General features: G+C 39.2%; 1 protein-coding gene across 1 annotated transcript in view; it reads left to right on the top strand.

The window, feature by feature from the left end:
* kita (KIT proto-oncogene, receptor tyrosine kinase a) overlaps nt 1–11,381 on the top strand; it is a 33,410-nt gene extending 22,029 nt beyond the window's left edge. The window contains exons 11-21 of the mRNA XM_079830519.1: nt 886–1,012; nt 1,472–1,576; nt 1,957–2,067; nt 2,369–2,507; nt 2,624–2,706; nt 4,288–4,418; nt 5,551–5,673; nt 6,465–6,576; nt 6,660–6,759; nt 6,871–6,976; nt 8,603–11,381. Of these exons, the coding sequence (XP_079686645.1) occupies nt 886–1,012; nt 1,472–1,576; nt 1,957–2,067; nt 2,369–2,507; nt 2,624–2,706; nt 4,288–4,418; nt 5,551–5,673; nt 6,465–6,576; nt 6,660–6,759; nt 6,871–6,976; nt 8,603–8,776 (1,311 nt within the window). The 3' untranslated portion in view covers nt 8,777–11,381. The remainder of the gene's footprint in view (nt 1–885; nt 1,013–1,471; nt 1,577–1,956; nt 2,068–2,368; nt 2,508–2,623; nt 2,707–4,287; nt 4,419–5,550; nt 5,674–6,464; nt 6,577–6,659; nt 6,760–6,870; nt 6,977–8,602) is intronic.
* The last annotated feature ends 1,059 nt before the right edge of the window (nt 11,382–12,440 follow it).

The raw sequence follows: 12,440 nt of genomic DNA, 5'->3' as shown, positions 1-12,440 counted from the left end.
CTGGTTTTGGGTGTCAGAATACACAGTGCAGACCATGTACACCCTTTCATGGAAGCAGTATTCCCTGGTGGCTGTGTCCTCTTTCAGCAGGATAATCCGCCCTGCCACAAAGCAAAAATGGTTCAGGAATGGTTTGAGGAGCACAACAATGAGTTTGAGGTGTTGACTTGGCCTCCAAATTCCCCAGATCTCAATCCAATCGAGCATCTGTGGGATGTGCTTAACAAACAAGTCCGATCCATGGAGGCCCCACCTCACAACTTACAGGACTTAAAGAATCTGCTGTGAACATCTTGGTGCCAGATACCACACCTTCAGGGGTCTAGTGGAGTGCATGCCTCGACGGGTCAGGGCTGTTTTGGCAGCAAAAGGGGGACCAACACAATATTAGGATCGTAATGTTATGCCTGATCGGTGTATATATTGTAACCTTTTGTTATTCTGGCGTAAATTGTTTTTGGTTATTTGATATTAAGCGTGACCCTCAAATTCAAGGCAATTTACCTGTCACACCTGGCAGCCCTCCCACACTTCAGGGAAACTCTGAAACAATACACACTCAAGAAAATTATTTACTTAGCATGTCATAAGACCTGATGTTTAACCGTGCAGTTTCGCACTGTTGCACAGGGGAGCTATATAACCGGCTATATATGTACACACACACAAAATTACTGTTCACATTTGTGTTTGAATAATTTACGTGCATTTACACTAAACTTTTATTAGTGGACTCTGTTTACTTTTGTCCGTCAGAGCACCTCATTACACTTGCAGTAACTGGATCTATTGTAAAAGGTTGTTTATGCTTGTCCGGCAACGTCGCTCATTGCTTACTTCTCTCTCTCTCTCTCTCTCTCCTTCTCTTATGTCTGTCTCCTACAGAAACCTAAATACCAAATACAGTGGAAAGTAATAGAGGGTATTCATGGAAATAGCTACGTGTACATTGACCCCACCCAGCTTCCATACGACCACCAGTGGGAGTTTCCCAGAGATAAGCTGCGTTTTGGTGAGTGAAGTTCCCGAATCGGTCTGCTTTAACTTGTTGGGCCTCGTAAATCACATTGGAATCTTTCCACATTTGTTGAACGTTACGTTGGGAAATGTTAACAAGGTTTAGTGCATTAAAAAGCTTGCTTCTTACAAAGCGTGCTTCTTTTCATTGGCTGTTCCATGGTTTATTGACACTGATAGCTATCGCCTTGTAAAATAGTATCATATCTTCCCCATGAAGGAATAGCCATATCCGTCAACAAACAGGATCCAACAGGATCTAGCTTATCACGCTTCCCCACAAGCCACACCTCTTTGATACAAAAACAAGTTGGATGTTCCAGCTGAAAACTGGTTTTGGGCCAGTTTCCAGGTTGATCCATTGATTGTAAACAACTTTATGAGGGAAATTTTTAATTGATCCGTTCACGCTGTATCAATTTTCTAAACCGCTTTTGTTCTCCTGCATCCCCAGGAAAAACTCTAGGATCTGGAGCATTTGGAAAAGTGGTGGAGGCCACTGCTTATGGGATGTCCAAAGCAGACACTGTGATGACCGTAGCTGTGAAGATGCTCAAACGTGAGTGAAAAGCAATGTTCATAATCTTGAAATATGAGGAGCTCAGTAACACCAAGGCATGTTTACCCAGCATGTTTATTTAAGCAAATACGGCAATGTGTAATGACACACTAGAAAGTGCACAAACATGCATGAAGAAGAAAGGAGGTTAAACATTTCCAGTAACCCACAATTTCTGCTTCCCAGAATAATGGTGGCTTATGGTTGTAAACAATAAAACCTAAAAATGTTCCTAAATATTGGTTCCCAAAACAATAACCAAAGGAGAACCATACACCATACACACTCTGTGTTTTGATGTATTACTTTAAAGAAATTGTGATGTTTTTTTGTTGTTGTTTTATTTATGCTTTTATTTATCTTGCTCTTTTGCCCCACAGCAAGTGCCCACGCCACTGAGAAAGAGGCTCTGATGTCTGAGCTGAAGGTGCTTAGTTATCTTGGAAACCATATTAACATTGTCAACCTGCTAGGGGCCTGCACTGTTGGAGGTGAGAGGCTAAGACTAGATATTATTTTTCCAGGTTTTTGTGTGTGTGTGTGTGTGTGTGTGTTCATGTTTCTCTATCACGGTGGTGACCTAAATTAAGAAAACAAGCTTATAAATACTACAGAATGTGTGATGGGTAGGTTCAGGGGTAGGGTTAGTGTAAGGGGAGAGAATATACAGATTGTACTGTATAAAAAGCATTACGCCTATGGAGAGTCCCCACAAAGATAGTAAACTAGACGTGTGTGTGTGTGTGTTGTGTTGTGTTGTGTTCTTCATTACTGAACTGATCTCTTGCACAGGTCCAACGCTAGTTATAACGGAGTACTGCTGTTTCGGTGACCTGTTGAACTTCCTGCGCAGAAGGAGAGAATCCTTCTACTTCGCCACACTGGGAGAAGACTCTTACTATAGGAACATCATGCTGCAGCCAGAACAAAAGTAAGTATGATCAATGCAACTGGTAGCTAGTTATGATAGCCATGATCAGTGTGTGATCAACTGTGATGGTGTGAAGCGCTTCTGGGTTCACTAAAAGAGTTCATGTTTGATCGCAGTGAGAGCAGGAATGGGTACATGACCATGAAGCCCTCTGTATTGGGAATTCTCTCCTCAGAAAACAGAAGATCACTTAATAAAGGTTGGATCTGTGTTTTGTGTCTTCTCATCTCTTCTTGTCTCTTCTCATGTCGTCTTGTCCCATGCCTTTTCTTCTCGTCTTATGCCTTTTCTTTATCTATCCTCTTGTTTTTTTCTCTCTGGTCTCATCTCTTTTTGTCTCATGACTCTCATCTATTCTCCTTCCTTTCTGTTATCTTCTCATCTCTTCTTGTTTCGCCTCGTGCCCTCTCTTCTAGTCTTGTCTCTCCTATTCTCATCTCAACCTTCTCTCTCTTCTTATGCCTTCTCCTTTCTTATCTTCTTTGTCTCTTCCGACTCATCTCATCTTGTTATGTCCCTTCTTGTTTCGTCTTGTCCTATGCCTTTTCTTCTCTTGTCGTGCCTTTTCCTTTTCTATCCTCTTGTCTTTTTGTCTCTTGACTCTCATCTTGTCTTTTCTCATCTATTCTCATTCCTTTCTCTTTTCTTGTATGTTATTTTCTTGTCTCTTCTCATCTGTTCTCTTATCTCATCTCTTTGTCTTTTCTCATCTATTGTCATTCCTTTCTCTTTCGTTGTCTGTTATTTTCTTGTCTCTTCTCATCTGTTCTCTTATCTCATCTCCTCTCTTTGTTTCCTCTCGTGCCCTCTCTTCCAGTCTTGTCTGCTCTTGTTTCTCCTATTCTCATCTCATCTTCTCTCTCTCTTCTTATGCCTTCTCTTTTCTTCATCTGTTCTGTCTCATCTCATGTCCCTTCTTGTCTGTTGTCTTCTCGTCTCATTTCATGTCTTCTTGTTTCGTCTTGTCCTATGCCTTTTCTTCTCTTGTTGTGCCTTTTCTATCCTCTTGTTTGTTTTTTTCTCTCTGGTCTCATTTTTTTTTGTCTCATGACTCTCATCTTGTCTTTTCTCATCTATTTTCCTTCCTTTCTCTTTTCTTGTCTCTTCTCATCTGTTCTCATTATTTCATCTCATCTCTGTTTCCGCTTGTGCCCTTTTTCTAGTCTTGTCTGCTCTTGTTTCTCCTATTCTCATCTCATCTTCTCACTCTTCTTATGTGTTCTCTTTTCTTCATCTGTTCTGTCTCATCTCATCTTATGTCCCTTCTTGTCTCATTTCATGTATTATTGTTTCGTCTTGTCCTATGCCTTTTTTTTCTATCCTCTTGTTTTTTTGTCTCTCTGGTCTCATCTCTTTCTGTCTCATGACCCACATCTTGTCTTTTCTCATCTATTCTCCTTCCTTTCTCTTTTCTTGTCTGTTATCTTCTCGTCTCTTCTCATCTGTCCTCTTATCTTATCTCATTTCATCTCTTTGTTTCCTCTCGTGCCCTCTCTTCTAGTCTTGTCTGCTCTTGTTTCTCCTATTCTCATCTCCTCTCTCTCTCTTCTTTTGCCTTCTCTTTTCTTATCTTCATCTGTTCTGTCTCATCTCGTCCCATCTTGTCTGTTGTCTTCTCGTCTCTACTCATATCATCTCAACTTATCTTGTCTCATACCTTTTCCTCTTGTCCTGTCTCTTGTCTTCCATTCTTGTCTGTTGTCGTCTCAGCTTGTACCTTTTCTCGTCTCATCTCATCTTGTCCCTTGTCTACTCTTAACATAATTTGTCGCCCCTTTAGGTGATTCATACAGCGATTCGGATGCCGTCAGTGAGATTCTGCAGGAAGATGGCTTGACTCTAGACACTGAGGATCTTCTCAGCTTCTCCTACCAAGTAGCCAAAGGGATGGATTTTCTGGCATCCAAGAACGTAAGGGTTTTTTGTTTGTTTGTTTGTTTGTTGCATTGTCTCTCTGACGGATACTGAGTTTTATATTCGGAGTGTTTGCAGTAATCCCATACTGCAGATCTTCTCTCTCTCTTCCTCTACAATGCACTGGCTCACATTCCATTACCTATGCCCAGTCAAAGATCGGGTTACACAAGGTCATGCACAAATGCACACACTCATTCACAAAGGATAATGCAGAGAATATCACATTTCCCCACCTGGTCAGCAGGTCCACGATTCAATTTAGTGGAAGGACACTAAATTAGTCCCTCTGTTAAGTGGGCGTGTGAGTTTGTGGTCAGTGAATTCATTTCAGCACCTCTACGCTAACTTAGAATATGGTATGTTCAACACTTTTTTGCTAATGAGGTTTTGAATATTTGCACTGCTGTTGTAAATACCAGACAGTCCTGACATATGAAAGCAATACTAAGCAAAATCCTTATAAGGGAAGCCAGTCCCACTCGCTGGTCATTTTGGTAGCGCCTCCAGACTACTAATTTCTACGCAAGTAACAGGCATACAAGTGAAGTTTCTATCTACTTGAATTGCGACATGCAACTGTTTGTCAAGGTTCCATTTCAATAACATACAGTATTTCAAATTAGCAATAGAATCTGACCACAGTTGTATCGTAAATTATGATAAAAGATAAGACGTCCATTAATACAGCCAGTCTCTGCTTTAAAGGTCACCTATTATGAAAAGTTTGGATATAAATGTGTGTTGACAGTGTGTGAACACAACCTCCCTACAATAATAAAAATCCACCCACTCCTTATTTTTTAATACCCATTAAACCAAAGCAGTCTCAAGCCCACAGCCGCTGACTGACAGCCATGCATTACCATAGCTTCCGAAAACAACAAGCCAATCAAAAGAGAGGTTCATGAATATTAATTAGACAGGCCAAAATTGACCTGTTCTTATCTGAGCTCCAAAAAAAATAGATTGCGATTGGTTTTTGGTACTTATACCACAAATATAAATCAAATATATAAAATAAAACTCCAGAAAGGTGTACAAAATGGCACCTTTAATACATAATATATCAGTTTGTATGATGACCAGTATTTCTCCATGTGTGTTTATTGTATGTTTGTTTGTGCAGTGTATTCACAGAGACCTGGCAGCCAGAAACATTCTCCTCACCCAAGGCCGAGTGGCCAAGATCTGTGACTTTGGACTAGCCCGAGACATCACTACTGACTCAAACTATGTTGTTAAGGGCAATGTAAGTATGAACTGTCAGTGCATGTGACATTTTTACCACTAGGTTTTGCATGCCACTGTATACTAATTATCGGATTAAGTGAATAGGCTGTAACAGACCATCATTTTCTTACATGATGCTTGACACTTAGAACTGCGAGAAAAAGAATGTGTAACCCCTAAATAAGACACTTCCTTACAAGCTTTTACTTTGTATTGATGCACTGCTAATGGCTGTCAGCCAACATAATGTCAAACCCGCTTCTTAAGTCTAAACTGTGGGTGTTGGATGTTTTATCCCAAGAGCTTTCTGTGAAGAAATCCCACCTAAAGCAAAATGACGATGATCAGTTTAAAATACAAGAGCTTTTATCCATGTTGAGACATGTACTAGTTGTGAATTACCCAAATGTCTTACATTGGCAAGAGGTTGAAGCAAAACAGGTCGGGAAACGGGTAATTTCTACATTTTTAAGACAGTTAATTTACTGTCCAGAATTTGCATAAAGCAGAATGCTGTTATAATCTTCTACTCCATTTGCATCCTGGTTTCATTGTCTAAAAGAAGCCCAAAGCAACAAACAAACTTGAACTATATACTGATACAAAGTCAGGTAACGTCAATCTACAGCTTGCCAACTAGAACAAAACTGTATGATTGAGGTTTCCAAACACAGCTTTGGATTGTAAACCGTTTCTATGGTAGTGACAGACTGAATCCTTCAAGCAATGTGTGGTGTGTACAGCATTCTTTCATGCTTTATCTATGTTGTTAAGGAAGGAATGCATTTAATGAGGATATTCTCTGCACAGGCCCGTCTTCCAGTCAAGTGGATGTCCCCCGAGAGCATCTTTGAGTGTGTGTACACCTTTGAGAGTGATGTCTGGTCTTATGGCATCCTGCTGTGGGAGATCTTCTCCCTCGGTAAGTTAAATATATCTCATAATTATTTTGACCTGGCATGGTATGCTGCTTTTAATCCAAATATTGATAATGTGCTTCTTTAGGGAGTAGTCCTTACCCGGGCATGCCTGTGGACTCTAAATTCTATAAGATGATCAAGGAAGGATACCGAATGGAGTCACCAGAGTTTGCCCCGTGTGAAATGTAAGTCTGAGCTATAATTAGTTATAAAACACAAGATATTGGCAGCATTTACTGTACACACTACCAAAATGTTCCCAAATAAAACCAGCGCCGATTGTGTTGTTGTTTCAGGTACGAGATCATGCACTCGTGCTGGGATGCCGACCCCTTCAAGAGACCCTCATTTAGCAAGATAGTGGAGAAAATCGAACAGCAAATCTCAGACAGCACCAAACATGTATGTCTTTCTTTTTTCATTTTTAGCACTCAAAACTTTGTAAACATGCAAGGGTCAATGGCTGAATCTATTGGGTTTGAATTGGGGCTGTTAACGCATGCGATTAATTCTTTCAGTTTAACGCACTAAAAATATTTTACGCAGTAAACGCAGCATCAGTTTTTTCCTTTGGCTGTGCTATGATTATGCTATCATTCCCTCGAGTGCTATTAAACCATTGAATAACTTAAATCTGTACTGGCACACTGTTTGTGAATCTCCTCATGCGAACAGAATGCCGCTTCAAAAACACAAAAGTATGCAAAAATGTCTGCTTTGTCGAGTATCCTCGTAAGCACAGTTAAAAAGTGTCAAATGAATGCAAAGAATCGTGGGGACATCAGATGCGGGTCAGATCTGGATCCGCGTCATGTGCTTCAGATCTTAAAGTGACAGCAGCCTAATAAACCTTCTGCTATGATGTCTGTCATTAATGTAAATTAAAGAACCAAAGACAAAGAGAAAATCACTCACTACTCTTGACTGAATGTTTTAAAAAGGATTCATCTATATTTAATGTATAATTTATGCAGTCAAGATTGTGAAGTGTTTGATAACTTTATTACAGTTCTGTATATTTCCTACCTGTTCGATCAAATATTTAAATGTGAAATTATTACAATAAAAAAATTTTTTTAAAACTTTTAATGTTAGGTATGATTTATTACAGAAAAATGTGCGATACATTTTTTATTAAATAAATTATATATATATATATATATATATATATATATATATATATATATATATATATATATATATATATATATATATATATATATATATATATATATATAATGCAGTTGATGAAATTGATTTGAAACATGATAAATATGTTTTTAATTTCTGAATTAAAATGTGTTTTTTGGAGGGTGGAGCATAAAGTTGAAAAATAACAAGATACAATTGTCCTGATGCACTAATGAAGAAAAAAAGCCTCATTAAAAGAATTAATTATTTATTCATTTTGTTAATATTTGTTAAAAAAACAAACCATATCAAAATTATATCATAGAGAAGACCCTTGCACTGCGATGTGAGATGTGTTGGACTGCATGAGGCAAATGGTGGTCGCACCATTTGTTGGACCCCCCGGGACCCCCCCAATACAGTAAAACTGCACATTTTAGAGTGGCCTTTTATTGTGGCCAGCAGTAATTTTACGCACTTTTACACACTTTATGATGCCCGCGGTGGCGCCGTTGGTGACTTTGCTGAGCTGAGAGGGAATGGGGGGGGGGGGGGGGGGCTCAGCATGGCCGCACTGTTGGCCCACTTTTTATATGCTTTTATGTGTAATAATCATGCTGTCTAATCGGCATCTTGATATGCCACACCTGTGAGGTGGATGGATTATCTCGGCAAAGGAGAAGTGCTCACTAACACAGATTTAGACCGACTTGTGAACAATATTTGAGTCTTAGGTCTTTGAGTTCAGCTCATGAAAATGGGGGCAAAAACAAAAGTGTTGCATTTGTGAATACAAAAAGTACATTTCTAAGAACTTGACACACGTTCTTAGATTTAGTTGATTTAAAAAAAATCTTTCCTTTGTTGTGATGGACACATCTCTTTTCTTTTCTGCAGATTTACTTAAACTTCAGCTCCAGGTTGCCTGTTGCATCGGGACCTCAGGAGGAATCCAGTTCTCATGTCCAGCGGCTGAACTCAGTGGGCAGTCACAGTACCGCCACTCAGCCCCTGCTGTCCAACAATGATGTCTACTTGGAAGGGACAGGTCCACGTCACTCTCCGGTGTGAGGATCTGATTCCCAGCAAAAACCAGGCATTCTATCAGATGCCATTCATCTACTGAGACCCTTCGCCTTAGCCAAGCGTCATTGTAGCTGTCTGACATGCATGAGGACTTTGGTGGAAAACACTGATCAAAAATTTAGGATTTAGGATCCAAGAGCAGTCGTATTCTTCCCATTCACCTTTCTCGCAAATTGTGTATAAGCCCCCCTGCCAGAAAGGACAACAATGGCGTGCTTTCCTAACAACATTTCATGTATTCTTTGGAATTGTGGGACATCAGACTTTTGAGAAAGCTAATAATCAATGCTGGTATCATCCAATGGTACTATATCTTCAATGTGAGGCTGCAGGAGGACCGATCCTTTTTTTTGCTTTACCATGTGGGATATATAAACACAATAATGCTTCTTTTGCTAATAATCAAGTCTTTACAAGTGACAGAAGTAAAACAGGCTGTTTCAAGTCCGAGACACAACAACACAATTGGAAATTAGACGTTCCCAAAACATCCCTGAAGTCTTGCCATCCAACCGCACCTTTAAATATATTGTACCACTCATGTGTTGAATATGACTCAGTAGCCATATATCAGACTGTCAGAAGTAAAAGAGCCTGGCGTGAGAGTAAATCACATTTATTTTACCATCACCTATTCTGCAGGTCACTCCTCTCATAAATTCAAATATCAAACACATAAAAGGCTACAGTATTTGGAAATGCGATGTATAAGCAGCAATAACTCAGTAAAAAAGGCAGCAAAGGTATTGTAACTTTGACAACATGATCATGTTGCTGCACAAGCCAAAAACAAGCTACTTAAATGCATTTGGAATAGTATTTCGTCAGTTGGCAGCTGAATCTGGAAGACGTTTTATGTTTAAAGACACCAAATTAAGGCGCATCTCAGTTCACTGTCAGGAAAGGTGTTGAGACACGAAAAGGCAAATTCGCCACGGTTCACTGTTTACTTTATACACTCAGAGATATTTTGGTTCCATAGCAGTATTATATTATTGGCTTGTGTTGTCTTTTCCTTTTCCAGGAAATGTAATTCGGGACCGCAAAATGATCCAGTCAAGCGGTAATCCAAGCTTGACGTATCAAACTTTTAGACAGTGGCTCTTTTAGGGATCACCTTAAACAGTTTCTTCCTCTTCTCCTGTGCGTACCATTTGGCGAAGAATACTTATTTCATTTGTATGGCTTGTTTCAACACTGAAAATGCGTCTTTGAGTAGTTTTATTTATGACGCGGTTCCGTAACGGTGGACTGTAAAAGATCAGTAGCTTCTGTAGCATCGGTTCTGTTCTTTACTCCAGAAAATTATATATAGTGTACATAGTGACATTTGTAAAGGTTTCGCTAGCTTCTGTGTCGAGTCCAAATTTTGGTGGGGGTTTGGTAGTTTCAAGGAGAAACCGCTATGAGATGGTTTATCGTTTCCTACAGACTTGACTCAGTTACTCTGACTTCTACTTACAACACCAACTGTTGTGCCTGAAATGTTTTCTCTGCTCTTTAGCCAATGAGAATCGTGCTGTTGAAGGTTGAGCCAATAGAAAGCTGCCGCTGCTGTGTAGAAATGGGTGCCAATGGCTTCTTGCTCTCTGTAGGAGTAGCCAACGAAGGATCTGCCAATAGACGGGCGGCTTTCAGATACAGGACAAAAAGAGCGGCTTTCTGTTACTTAGATGAGCCAATAGGACTCTCGTTTCGCCGCCAAAGGGAAAAGGGCAGAGTATTCGTCCGAATATGAGCTGCGCACTGAATGATTCAGTCGACACCGACCGCAGAACTCGTAGCTGTGCAAACATCAGTAGTCTGGGCACTCATTTTCCAGGTCTCCCTCTGTTCTTTGTGTCCAGCTGCTTCCTCCGGCGGATGTCTCACTTCCACAAAGACTCAACCGGGGAGATCCAACTCAGCCCGTATCCCATCTCCACCGCTCCCCCCTCCTTTTCGCCACACTGGGACATTGTTCCTGATGTGCACTGGCTTTTGCTTCCCTTTGCGCATCTGTGTGAGCGTGTATGAATGTGTAAATGCAGGTCATTTGCTGTTAAAATACCAGAGCACTGATGGGTTCCTCCAGGAGAACGACTGTAGTCAATGAACTTCAGATTGTCTGAATTATTCAGCCGCTACATATATACATACCTACATACCTACCATCACTCTTTGCTCTTGGCTTGTATGTAAATAATATATATATATATATATATAAATATATGTGTGTAAATCAAATTGTTGCTTCTTGTTTTGTTATCATGGTACGTTCTCTCATGTGCTGCATATATTTTTGTATGTTACAGTTTGTCACTTCCATGCAATTTCACAATATCCTCTTCTGTCATTGTTTTGCCTCTTGATTCATTTATTCATAAGTGCAGTTTTCAGACACACACCAGGTACAGTCGGTTATATATTTAATCCATTTATATTATATTCAGCGTTGCTTGTCGTTTCAGTATTTTCAGTGTTTGCATTATCGACGAAAGGAGGAACACGTGAAAATAAACACAGAGGGTCCAGGAATCCCGTTTGTGACCGCGTAGTCACTACAGTTCTCATAGGGCCTATGCATTTTTAAATGATTGAAAGGTGTTTTGCCCCAGAAAAGATTGTTTAATGTATTTTATTGTATATTTATTTTACAGTTTTTATTTTCGAAGACAAATGTGCAAATCCTGTGTGTAGCTCTTGTTACTTCAGTATGTAAATAAAGAACTAAAACCATCAATCTTGCGTTGATTAAGATTATTAGCCTCAAGATTTTTTGCCATCTTGTAATATTATTGGTGTTCTTTAAAATAAAATAATAAATGAATGCATCACTTTGAAAACGAAATGTTAGGGAAAGAAAAAAGCAACAATTATATTTCAAATGGGCTTCAAGAGGATCCATAAAGTAAAAAGTAAAAAGAAAGTTTCAAAAATATTATTATACAGTTTTATTCTGAAATCATGTTCTGCGTATAAATGTGACTCTGGGCCACAAATCATAATAGTCCATTTTTTTTTAAATTGAGAAAATCGCCTTTAAAGTTGTCCAAATGAAGCCCTCGCCAATGCATATTACCACTAATAATACAATTGTGATATAGTTACGGTAGGAAATTTACACAATATCTTCATGGAACATGATCTTTACCTAATATCCTAATGATTTTTGGCATAAAAGAAAAATCGATCATTTTGACCCATACAATGTATTGTTGGCTTTTGCCACAAATATACCCGTGCGACTTATGACTTTTGGTTTTGTGGTCCAGGGTCACAAATATCTCTTCAATGTTTATATAGCTAATTATGATGGGTCTATACTGTGTATATTTATTTTCAACAGTATAAATGGGTCTTTATACATGAAAATATACAGCATTGCCTGCCTAATAAATGCTGCCTTCATATTTTTGGAAAAGGGGATCATCATATTTTACAAAGTAGAAGTCAAATCATACTATTAACAGTGTCCCATTTTAGTAAATTCTGGAAATAAACACTGTCTCTAATACTTGAACCAAATGATTTTGGGCCATATTGTCAGCCATCTGGCGGAGCACGCAGTACTGTTTCGGCAGACTGTCTGAATAAATGCTGTCTCCTTTATGATTATGCCCAATGGGCTGTAAAATATGTTAAAACCATGTTGTCAGACAGGGACTGT

The sequence above is a fragment of the Gobio gobio genome, assembly GCF_949357685.1.
Source record: "Gobio gobio genome assembly, chromosome: 12".
In the NCBI taxonomy this organism is placed as follows: domain Eukaryota; kingdom Metazoa; phylum Chordata; class Actinopteri; order Cypriniformes; family Gobionidae; genus Gobio; species Gobio gobio.
Note: the sequence above shows the minus strand (reverse complement) of the source record. Positions and strands in the feature narration are given on the sequence as shown.